A 12,059-nucleotide genomic window follows, 5' to 3' on the forward strand; every position below is an offset into this window, starting at 1 on the left:
TAGCACAGAAAAACATCCCAGATTGACCTTAAATCGGCTTTATCGCACCCTGGCAGATAAAGCAGTGTGATATGCACTTAAGACGCGACTTTTGATTTGGTTTCTTTGGTTTTTGCCGGCCTCTTAATCAGCCGAAATTTGTTATTTCTGACGTAGCACGGATTTGGATAGGGATTCGAAGTAAGGCACGTGGATATAGTGGGCTCTTGTCTTATCGCCATTTGAAAACCAGATAACCGGATGGATATATAAGGCGCTGGATGCCGTCCGATGGCCATTCAATTAACTCCAGCCTCGGCTATTTTGCCGTGTATTTTTTTTACCAGTTCCAATATAACAGAAAATGTTGTAAGTACTGAGGATAAATAAAAAACTTTTTAAAAATATTCAAAAGACGGTTGAAGAATAAAATTCTCACATAAAAGGTGCAGCCAAAAAAGAAAAGAGTGAGGATTATAAGAAAACAAAGTGCCTTAAAAGTGTATAGATCTTAAATATTATATCCTTATCTAATAACAAATATAATGAAGCAAAAAATAATCATTAAAGAAAGTTTGTGGTTGTTGGAATATTGAAAAGTTTTCAATGAAAAGCGATTCTTATAGAGATCGCAGCACCTTTTGAAATCTCAGTCTGGAATTCGAAAGAGTCCCAATATACCATGTTTTATGGAGAGCTGTTCGACGCCTTTGGTGACCTATTAGTCGGGTAGGGTGGCCCATTAGATGGCAAGTTTCCCCCCGACAAGAGCGCACTTACATACCAACTGAAATGGCCACCATTTCTGATTCGTTATACCTTTTAGGTGCTGCAAGAAGTATGCCGTCTGCTGGATTATCCTGGCGGTGACCGCCGTGGGCCTGACCTTGGGCCTGGTCTTCGGACTGAAGGACAAGACGGAGGAGCCGCGTCGCATGGGCGCCGTGGCCTCGAACGGCGAGGGATGTGCCGAGGTGGGTGGCACCATGCTGGACATCGGTGGATCGGCGGCGGATGCGGCAATAGCCACCATGCTGTGCGAAGGCGTCATGCTGCCCCACAGTTTGGGCGTGGGTGGTGGCTTTGTGGCCACCATTTACTCCAAGGAGATGGGCCACAAGGAGACCCTGATTGCTAGGGAAACCGCACCAGCGGCAGCCACGCAGGACATGTTCGTCGGCAGGGAGATCACGGGCGCCTTGGCCTGTGCCATTCCCAGCGAGATCTATGGTTACTCCAAGCTGCATGCCAAATACGGACGACTGCCCTGGAAGACCCTCTTCCAGCCCACCATTGATCTCTGTCGGCATGGCATCGTGGTGTCCAAATATCTGGCCAGGGTACTGCTGCGCGATGAGGAGTACATCCGAGGCGAACCCTCCATGGCCGAGATCTTCATCAATCCGAAAACGGATGAGCTCTACAAGACGGGCGAGATCATGTACCGGCATACTCTGGCCGAAACTTTGGAGATCATCGCCAACGAGGGCGCTGATGTCATCTACGGCGGCGGCAGGGTGGGCAGGAAACTGGTCGAGGACATCCAGGCAATGGGCGGCATCATTACCGAGGAGGATCTGCAGAAATACGAGTGAGTATGGGGTGCAAATCGGGAAATCCATTTACATTGTTTGTTGTCCTTCGAAATTACTCTAAATTACACTACAATACCTCACTTAAAATTTCTAAAGAGGGCTGGTGACCCAGAACTTTTACATAAGTACTAGGAATCAATTTATTAGATTATTTTCAGCTCTCTCTTATCCGTGGATATGTATTTTCAATTATTTTAAAGCCGTTAGCTTGGTTGGTGACCCAAAACTATCCTAACATGAAGAGGGCTGGTGACCCAGAACTTTTACATAAGTACTAGGAATCCATTTATAAGATTATATTCAGCTTTCTTATCCTTCAATATGTATTATCAATAATTTTAAAGCCTTCATCTTGGTTGGTGACCCAAAACTATCCTAACGCTAGCAGTTTTGACTAGATATTAAAGTTAGAAAAAAGTCTGGTGACCCAGACCTTTCCAAATAATATTAAAAATCAATATTTCCAACATGCCATTATCCGTGGTTGTGTTCTATCAATTACCTTACGGTCTCTAGACAGGTTGGTGACCCAAAACTATCCTAACTTTAGGCGAATATAGTAAATACTACAGTTAAAGAGAAGGCTGATGACCCAGGTCTTGTCAATTCATATTATTAGTCATTTGATAGGGTTATTTTAAACATTATATTCGTATATATGTTCTATGAATCATTTAGCTAGGTTGGTGACCCCAATTTCAGCAGCATATACTAGATATCACTTTGTAAGATTCCTACCCCATCTGAAAACCCCTTTAAGACCCAACTTTTAAACTCTTTCTTTGCAGTGTTCGCTGGGAAATTCCCCTGCATGCCCGCTTTGGTCCCTACGAGCTGGTGACCTCGCCACTGCCCACCAGTGGGGCCGTGCTGACCTTCATCCTGAACGTGATGGAGCCGCTGTACACGACCAACACGGACAAGTACTGGCAGCGATTGATCGAGACCTTCAAGCATGCCTACGGGCATCGCACCAATTTGGGCGACTACCACTTCGAGCCGGAGGTGCAAGAGATCTACGAGAACCTCATCGATCCCGCCTTTGCCGCGGACATCCGTAAGCTGATCCTGGACAACAAGACCTTCGACAATATGTCATACTATGGCGCCAACTTTGCCAACGAAGAGGATCATGGTACGGCGCATATTTCCGTACTGGCGCCCAACGGCGATGCCATTTCGGTGACCAGTACCATTAATAACCTTTTTGGAGCCAAGGTGAGATCCCGCCAAACGGGCTTCATCCTGAATGACCAGATGGATGACTTCGGTACACCCGGAACGGTTAACTCCTATGGAATACCCGCCAGTCCGGCGAACTTCATTAAGCCGGGCAAACGTCCCATGTCCTCAACGTGTCCCAGCATCTTTCTGGATAACAATGGGGATGTGAAGATGATTGTGGGCAGTGCAGGTGGCTCAAGGATTACCACCTCGGTGGCCCAGACCATCCTCCGATACTTTGTGCTTAACGAGCCTATTGAGAAGGCTGTGAATTCGGGCAGACTGCATCATCAGCTGGCGCCCAATCACATCGATGTGGAGTCTGCCGTGCCGAGGCATACGGTGGCCTACTTGCGAGGCATTGGTCACGACATCAAATACCTCGATGATGACAAGGCCTACACCGCCCAGACGGCCATCGGAGTGCGGGGCGGCGATCCACATCCCGTCTGCGATCGAAGAAGAGTGGGCAGCGCCGTGATCGTGGAGCCAGATCGATTGGATTAGGTCCTGGACCTCTGGAGCTCCTTAAAAAGTTGGGGGGGGGCACATCTCATCTTAACCCTGGAAGCACCACCCTGGGAACTTTACTGTGGCGTCCATCTCTGCATTGCATAAATTGCGGAGGCGATCTCCGCTAGATTCACATCCATTTTTAAGCCACTGAAATTTGTTTTGTACTGTAAGAATTCGTTTGTAATGAGATTTTTTGTTGTTTACCATTAAAATTGTTTGTTCATAGGAATCTCTTCACGCCATTGGGTTTATGAATGGAAGATCTTATTTAAGGAATAACAGATATAAGACCTGGATTTACCAGGCCAATTTAGACAACATTTTAAACAAATAATATTTCTTTCCTTAGGAGAGATCTCTTTTATTTTGGAAATATACAAAACGTCAGGCGTTAATATTTCAACTAACTGTGTAAAAAAAGAAAGCTAACTTCGTCTAGAGTATTCCGATTCGATTATATTAAGAACGTGTTAAAAAATAGCTGTCAAGGTTTTAAAAATGTAGTTAAAAGGCTGCAATAAAATGTTAGAACTAAAGATATAGCCGAATGTTTCACACATCAACTTAATTATGACAAATTTCTAATTTTTTCCCATACGGTTTTTAAAATTTTGTTTTGAAACAGTAAGAAAAATGTAAAACTTAAGGTATATGCGAATATTTCACAAAACAACCAAGCTATGACGAGTTTCTTATTATTTTCCAAAATAGTTTTCGATATGATAGTCGTAAAAGTAATTTTAAAATTTATTCTCCACAAGGGCATAAAAATAGGTTACTAAACCCACCAAACGATGTCATATTCATCAGAATTTCACAAATACGCATGAGTCAGTTTCCGGTATGGCAATTCCAAATAACAATTATCAGATGGTCTTCAATTCAATCTATAAATGTTTATTTGGGCCTAGCTAGAGTACATGTAAAATTGTATATAAAGTGGTGCGCAAACTGGTTTTTTAATTTTAAAATGAGAAATTCCTGGAACATATCTACCTTCTCAAGGCAACAAAGCGGTTTTTTTAGAGAAGTTCAAAGCCCCAGGGGCCATTAAACCAATTGTTAAGTCGACGAATTTCATTTGCATTCTCATTTTACACGAAAACTTCAGGGAAATCAAAAGTGAAATGTATATATCCGTCATTCTTATTTTAAACGAACATTTCTGGGAAATCAAAAGTGAAATATATATATATATATACATCTATCGGATGGTATTCTTATACCAGAAAGACAACGGCTAGGCGAAGTTAGCTTCATTTTTTGTTAGTTTCCGTTTTTAGATAGCAAAAATAGATGATTATAGATGATCTATATATAGGCGCACATACCTTGTGTGTGTGTGTATGTAAGTGGTAGGTGTGTGTGATTGGGTGTGCTTATGCTAACTAGGGCACAAAACTAACTAAACAATATCTTCAGATATATATAAACTCAACGGGCACAGCTCCTGAATTTCAGCATCGGGCGACCCTGAGTCATCCGCCAGATAAGATAACACATAAGGTCGCATTTCGGATATTTTTTGAGATTTGCACGACGCTACGACTGAGTGAAAAAGTCAACAGACTAGTCGTCGTCGTCGTCATCAATGCGTTTGATACGCTTTTTGGCCATTTTTTGCTTTTTGTGCGCCGCCTCCATGCGCATGTCCTCCAGATCCTCTTGCATTCCTGCCAAAACAAGTGATTAGTTTGCTATTCAAGTGGTTTTTTTTTTTTGGGGGCCAATAACTTACCCAACTTCTTGCTGATGAACTCCTCCCGCTGCATCTGCGCAAAGCTGGACTCCATTCCCCGATCATCGTCGTCCATTCCGCGATAGCGACGCTTATCATAGCCAAAGATGTCGCGAATGTGCGAGGATATGTCCTCCTCGCAGTCGCCGTCATCAATGAAGTCGTCCAGTTCGGAATCGTACTCGTCATCATCGTCGTCATAAATGCGTCCTTAAAAAGAGTGATATATAGTGGATATACTTGGTGCCAAGCTGTTTTCTTACTTTTGTTGCCTGGCTGTTCTTGGGGTTTGCGTCTCTTGACATCTGCGGGCGGGAATTGGCGGCCACCTGAAGGTTTCTGGACATCCGCGGGCGGAAATTGTCGTGTTTTGGCAACCGCCGGAGTAGCTGGACGAACTTTGGATGGAACGGCAGGACGATCCCTGGGTGGAAACTCGCGCACAGCTCCGTTTTTGATGGCCGCCGCATAGGGATTCTTGGAGGGGGCTGGGGTAGCAGCCTTGCTAGAAACGGAGCTGGATTTCCCCGCCGCCGACGACGATGATGCAGTTGCTACTGGTTTGGCGGCGCCCACAGCTGTCTTACTGGCAGGCTTTATACTTGGGGCAGAATTACGGCTAGTAGAGGAATGGGAATGGGAATTGGAGCTAATTGAGCTGGTGGAGCTTGGTCTGGCCTTCGCTGGCGGAGGGACTAAGGGTTTCTTGAAATTATCACTTGGCGGATTCGCCGGTTTGGCTTGATTCAGCTTGGGTATGCGCCCGTTGGGCTCCATGCGATTGATGGCGGCGGCGGCGGCGGCTTTGGGCCCCTCCTTGGCCTCAGTTTCTCGCATTTTGTCGCGCAGGGCGCGCTGCTCCTTCTGGCGCTGACGCTCCTCCATTTCGCGTTTCTCACGGGCGGATAGCAAACGCTCTGTTTCCTTTTTCTTCTCGGGCTCAAAGACCACCGGTTCGTGTTGCTTCTTTTCGGCCAAGCGGAGAAGAGCCTGGAAATCCATGGGCGGCGGCTGGGCAGGACGCTTCATCTTGGCCCTGCGTTGCTCCTCCTCCTGCCGCTTCTTGCGCTCCTCCTCGCGCTTCTCCGCCTCCGGATCGTAAAGGTTTTTCGTGGTGCTATAGGAACGGGCCACGCTGGGCTCCTTTGACTTGGTGGCACTGGACGACGAGACAACGCTACTGGTCCGCTGACGCGTGTGACTTCTGGCCTCCTCCCGCTCCTTGGTGATGGCTGCCTTGACACGCTCCTTGGTACCGGAAAGATCACGCAGGGATTGCGGCCTGCTGGGCGCAAAACCCTTGTCCTCCTGCACATCGCGCACCTTTTCGATGTACTTCTCGTAGAAGGCGTTGGCCTCGTTGGACACATAGCCGTAGTCATCGCCCTGACCCTCGCCCGCCTCGTGGGCACCATCGGCCCCGTCGTTGGCATCCTCTAGAACAGACTTGTTGGCCGACTTGGTGACCTTGAGCATTTTCCTGATCTTATTCTTGGACTTCTCATCCCTTTTGGCCAGCAGATTGTTTAGCTTCTGGCGCTCCTCGCGTTTCTTTTCCGCCTCCTCAGCCTCCTTCTTGCGGAGAAACTTCTGGATATTATTGGACAGCTGCTTGGACTCCTTGGACTCCTTCTTGGGCGGCGCATATTTGGTGCTATAGTATTTGCCCTGTCCCGTGCCCTGAAAGTGGAAACATGATCTTGTCACTGGGTGCGATCATCTCTCATCTGGTTTTTTGGGGTCATCGGCGGAGGTGGGGATCGCCCTGCTCGCCCGCCTCCGGATCTCTCAGGGGGCTAATCTCCCTGCGGGCACCTGGATACTCACCTCATCCTTGGTGGCCGCATCGTTTTTCTTTTTCGCGTAGTGCAGCAGCGCCCCGAAATCCATTTCGAATTATCCGTGTTGTCAATTCTACTATTTTTTACTTTTACTGTGTTACCAGATGGTGAAACGGTTTATTTCCTACTAAATTCGAATGTCAATCGGAAACAGTAGGTGCCGATTGCTCAGTGTTTCGATAGCGGGCGGTATCGATATGCGGCACAATTTAAATTTCCATTGCATTGTGTTTTTAATATTTTTTAACTTATTTTTTTACCATTTGTTTATTATTTCCTACTAAATTCGAATGTCAATCGGAAGCAGTAGGTGCCGATTGCTCAGTGTTTCGATAGCGGGTGGTATCGATAAATTTAAATTTCCATTGCATTGTGTTTGTAATATTTTTTAACTTATTTTTTTACCATTTGTTTATTATTTCCTACTAAATTCGAATGTCAATCGTCAATCGGTAGCAGTAGGTGCCGATTGCTCAGTGTTTCGATAGCGGGCGGTATCGATAGGCGGCACAATTTAAATTTCCATTGCATTGTGTTTTTAATATTTTGTAACTTATTTTTTTACCATTTAAGCTGCCTTTATCACAAGCTAAAAAAAATTCGTGACAGTTTTTTAAACTACAAAACAAATATACATCGCTTATCGATATCAAGTGGTTGAATTTGCACTGGCCCAGCGTCTATCGATATCGAGGTGAGGTGGTTGAAAAGTATCTCGCGGTGTTGACTTTAAAAAACGTTTAAAATCTGAATAAAGGGCTTGCTGATAGGCCAACCGTTTAGCCATGTCCACCGATCCCGACCCGATGGACAGCGAGGACGGCAAGGGCACTCAGCCCGACGCCCAGAGTCCCGGCGACAAGGAATCCCCCGCCGAGGATGCCCTCCAAGTGGACGCAACTGGGGATTCTGATCCTACGGCTTCCAATCCGCCCGCTTCCGCTACAGCCCCCACCTGCCCGTGCCCAGACACGCAGAAGGGCGCCACGGACATGGACATAGACAACGATTTGACCACCAACGAGCGCATGCCCACGGTGCTCGAGCTGGAGCAGCCGAAAGAGGACAACGCACAGCCGCCAGAGGTGAAGGAGGAGGACCAGGAGCAGGGGCAGGTCCAGGCCGTGGACGTGGACCAGAAGCCAGCCCTAGAACAGCCAACCGTCCAGCCGCCCAGCTCTCCGCCAGTCATTAAAATCGAAGACGATGACAAGCCATTGAAGCCATCGCAACCGCAAGAGGAAATTCCACCCAGTTCACCGGAGGCACCGCTCAATCCCAGCCCGCGGCCACCGGGCAAGATCACCCGCAGCAGTCTGAATGGCACGGGCCACCAGGTGAACACGCGAACGCCAGCCATTATGAAGCGCCTGCGGAAGAGCACGCGTTTTAAGGCCAAGCAAACGGGCAAGGGCACGCATGGAGGCAGCAGCAGCAATAGCCAGTCGAATGGCCACAATCACGGGCCGAACGGCTCCTCCGGCAGCTCCACACATCTCGCTGGCGCCGGTGCCCATCCCAGTAACACCAACAAGCATGGCAAATCCGGTCCAGCTGGTGGGCCAGGCGGCGGAGCCCCAGGATCACGGAGTCGTCGCACGCTGTTCAAGAGACCCGCCCAAAAGACGCCAAAGGTGCAGGCCTGCACCAGATTTGTGAAGAGCGTTTTCTACAAGGGCAGCTACATGCAGATCGGGGATATTGTCAGCATTGTGGATGGGGAACAGAATCTATACTATGCCCAAATACGCGGATTGCTCGTGGATGCCTATTGCGAGAAGTCCGCCTTCCTCACCTGGCTGATACCCACGCAGGATAGCCCCGATCCCCAGGAGGGATTCGATCCGGCTACCTATCTAATTGGTATGTCTGTTCTGTAGACCAATATATAGCTTTTCCAATCCCTCCAATCTCCACGCTGCAGGACCCGATGAGGAGCTGTCCCGAAAGCTTTGCTATCTGGAGTTCGTGATGCACGCGCCCAGCAATTACTATTTCGATCGGAGCACCCCATTTCCCCTGCCTGATGTCGATGAGTACACCGCCCAGAGATCGGGCGGATATATCTGGACGCGACTGCCCGTGGTGAAGCGGGAAAAGGGAAGTGGACACAAGACGGGCAACGCCTCCTAGCAGGAGAGGCGGGCCAAGGGCAAGATGAAGATGAAGGCCAGAGCCAGAGTCCTGAATTTGAATAATATAATTTATTAAGCGAGAAATATAGAAGTGTGTTTGGAAAATAAGTGTTTAATTTTTAAACTTGTACTGTATAAAGCCACACACTGCAAGATTTTAAACATTACTTCCCAATACTCAAAAGTCAGCCAGATTTGATGAATATTCTCTAAGGAATTTTAGTAATATAATACTTTAGACTACTTTACTTCAATTAAATAGACCTATTCTAATTGGTAAATACTAAAATAAGAAAGTGCATACATTGGCATATTTAGATTCAACTCAATAAACATTTTTAAAATCGAAATGTGCTTTTGATTTTTTTTAAAATACATTTATTATTTATTCAAATGTTTAAATATATGAGTTATTAAACAACCAGAATCTTTTCTGTTTAATATGATTTATTTAATTTTTGTTATTATCAAACATGTTATATATATAGAATATATATTTTATATATATAGAATATATATTTTATATATATATAATTTTAAATATTTATTATTATAGCAAGGACAACCAATTAATAAAAAGATTTTCTTTAAATTTAAACTAAAAAGCTATCGATCTTAAATGTATCGAATAGCCAAAGTAACGATACCTATTCAAATATTGAGAAAATCGGCTTAACTGTCGACCGCCACACTGGCAAGCACACCATTTTCGATTCGATAGGTTTTGCTATCGAAACGGAGTAAAAAAAAATAGCCGAATTAAGTGCAATAAATTGCGAACTAAATTTTTTATTTCTCAGGAAGTAACAGCCTGAATAGCGACAATGGAGGTGGACGAGGAAGAGTTCGAGGTGCCCTCGAGCAGTAGCAAGGGCGAAAAGAAACGCTTCGAGGTGAAAAAGGTAGGTGGTCGGCGAAAAAAAGCTGGGTCATTGCCATTGAAAATATCCACTGACAACCCTCTTCTCTTCCCGAAAATGTGATAAAAACCATAAAATCAGTGGAACGCCGTGGCTTTGTGGGCCTGGGGTGAGTAATAAACCGGAATATGCAATCCTACAACAGTCAGCGGAATGATATACCAATCCCATCCCCCCCCAGACATCGTGGTGGACAATTGCGCCATTTGCCGCAACCACATCATGGACCTGTGCATCGAGTGCCAGGCGAACCAGGCCTCCGCCACCAGCGAGGAGTGCACCGTGGCCTGGGGCGTTTGCAACCACGCCTTCCACTTCCACTGCATCTCCCGCTGGCTGAAGACCCGCCAGGTCTGCCCGCTGGACAACCGTGAGTGGGACTTCCAGAAGTATGGACACTAAGGATTCCGGGACGCTTTTCCCCCCAAGAACGCACTGGCGGAGCAGCACTGAGGATGCGATTAACCACACACCACCACCACCACCCCTCATTTATTCTGTAATTCCTGCTGCAAGGCAGTTTCGATCATGTAATACCCTAGTAGATCTTAAGCGAAGGGGGGAACTCGAGTGGATTGATTATGTTGGGCGAAGGCCCAGTCACAAGTTCCCCCCAAACAAACAAACCTTTTTGTAACGCAACAAATAAACGCTGTAGAGGATGGAGAAGACGCGCTAATGTATACCTTTTGTTCTTGGAAATGGCATGAAATGAGGGATATATACATATGTGCATATATATCGGTTTTAACTACTGAAGATAAAGAATAGTTATATCAAGACTTGCAAGATATAAAAGTCAGGGTTATCGATGAGTAATTCGGTCTTAATTTGTTAAAAATCCCCTAATTTAGATTACTAAAGATCAAGAAGACACGCTAATGTATATCTTTCGATCTTGAAAATGGCTTGAAATGAGGGATATAGATGTATATTTCGGTTTTGATTACTGAAGATAAAGAAAAGACTAGTTAAGTCTAGACTTGCAAGATATAAAAGTCAGGGATATCGATGAGTAATTCGGTATTAATTTGTTAAAATCCTCTAAATTATATCACTAAAGATAAAGAAGACACGCTAATGTATACCTCTTGTTCTTGGAAATGGCATGAAATGAGGGATATAGATGTATATTTCGGTTTTGATTACTGAAGATAAAGAAAAGACTAGTTAAATCAAGACTTGCAAGATATAAAAGTCAGGGATATCCATGAGTAATTCGGTCTTAATTTGTTAAAATCCCCTAAATTAGATTACTGAAGATGAAGAAGACACGCTAATGTATACCTCTTGTTCTTGGAAATGGCATGAAATGAGGGATATAGACGTATATTTCGATTTTAATTTGTTGGAATCCCCTGAAATTCTTATATTACTGAAGATAAAGAAAGGGACTAGTTAAATCAAGACTTGCAAGATATAAAAGTCAGGGATATCGATGAGTAATTCGGTCTGAATTTGTTAAAATCCTGTAAATTAGATTACTGAAGATCAAGAAGACACGCTAATGTGTACCTTTTGTTCTTGGAAATGGCTTGAAATGAGGGATATATACATATGTATATATCGGTTTTAATTACTGAAGATAAAGAAAAGACTAGTTAAATCAAGACTTGCAAGATATAAAAGTCAGGGATATCCATGAGTAATTCGGTCTTAATTTGTTAAAATCCCCTAAATAAGAATACTAAAGATCAAGAAGACACGCTAATGTATACCTCTTGTTCTTGGAAATGGCATGAAATGAGGGATAGAGATGTATATTTCGATTTTAATTTGTTGGAATCCCCTCAAATTCTCTATATTAGTAATGATAAAGAAAAGGACTAGTTAAATCAAGACTTTCAAGATATAAAATGGTACTTGTCGTTTTTAAAAACGGAATAAAGTCAGGGATATCGATGAGTAATTCGGTATCAAATTGTTAAATTTCAAATTAGATTACTGAAGAACATTCGATTTTTCTTTCTAGTTTAATCGTTTTACCCACTAACTGTGAGATAATTTTATCGCATCCTGCGAACACTAAAAAATAACTCGAACTTTTACTAAAGACTTAAATTTAATCAATGAAAATATTTATACGGTTGTAAAATCACTTTTAAATGTCA

The 12,059-nt window shown here is 44.6% G+C and overlaps 4 protein-coding genes across 6 annotated transcripts; 3 read left to right on the forward strand and 1 right to left on the reverse strand.

Annotated features, from left to right (window-relative positions):
• Positions 1-315: 315 nt before the first annotated feature.
• LOC119556822 (scoloptoxin SSD14) lies at positions 316-3,465 on the forward strand. Of its 3 annotated transcripts, none has more exons than XM_037869274.1 (3): positions 316-348; positions 806-1,570; positions 2,363-3,465. In XM_037869274.1, the coding sequence occupies exons 1-3, from the start codon at positions 344-346 to the stop codon at positions 3,303-3,305; spliced, it is 1,713 nt and encodes a 570-aa protein (XP_037725202.1). In that variant the 5' UTR covers positions 316-343; the 3' UTR covers positions 3,306-3,465. The 3 variants fall into 3 exon arrangements, with proteins under 3 accessions (XP_037725202.1, XP_037725203.1, XP_037725201.1); XM_037869275.1 differs by lacking the exon at positions 316-348 and adding an exon at positions 632-728; XM_037869273.1 differs by lacking the exon at positions 316-348 and adding an exon at positions 640-708.
• A 725-nt stretch (positions 3,466-4,190) lies between these two features.
• Positions 4,191-7,017, reverse strand: LOC119557524 (protein SPT2 homolog). The gene is made up of 4 exons (XM_037870297.1): positions 6,880-7,017; positions 5,316-6,732; positions 5,053-5,262; positions 4,191-4,987 (listed from the first exon to the last, which is right to left on the reverse strand). The coding sequence occupies exons 1-4, from the start codon at positions 6,940-6,942 to the stop codon at positions 4,884-4,886; spliced, it is 1,794 nt and encodes a 597-aa protein (XP_037726225.1). The 5' UTR covers positions 6,943-7,017; the 3' UTR covers positions 4,191-4,883.
• Positions 7,018-7,562: 545 nt separating this feature from the next.
• On the forward strand, positions 7,563-9,128 carry LOC119557910 (histone-lysine N-methyltransferase SETD1B). The gene is made up of 3 exons (XM_037870916.1): positions 7,563-7,587; positions 7,651-8,756; positions 8,818-9,128. Exons 2-3 carry the CDS (start codon positions 7,679-7,681, stop codon positions 9,024-9,026), a joined length of 1,287 nt encoding a protein of 428 aa, XP_037726844.1. The 5' UTR covers positions 7,563-7,587; positions 7,651-7,678; the 3' UTR covers positions 9,027-9,128.
• Positions 9,129-9,742: 614 nt separating this feature from the next.
• LOC119558090 (RING-box protein 1A) lies at positions 9,743-10,631 on the forward strand. Its single transcript, XM_037871298.1, has 4 exons — positions 9,743-9,768; positions 9,829-9,930; positions 10,030-10,057; positions 10,130-10,631. Exons 2-4 carry the CDS (start codon positions 9,853-9,855, stop codon positions 10,348-10,350), a joined length of 327 nt encoding a protein of 108 aa, XP_037727226.1. The 5' UTR covers positions 9,743-9,768; positions 9,829-9,852; the 3' UTR covers positions 10,351-10,631.
• Positions 10,632-12,059: the final 1,428 nt, after the last annotated feature.

This window comes from Drosophila subpulchrella, chromosome X (assembly GCF_014743375.2).
Source record: "Drosophila subpulchrella strain 33 F10 #4 breed RU33 chromosome X, RU_Dsub_v1.1 Primary Assembly, whole genome shotgun sequence".
NCBI lineage: Eukaryota > Metazoa > Arthropoda > Insecta > Diptera > Drosophilidae > Drosophila > Drosophila subpulchrella.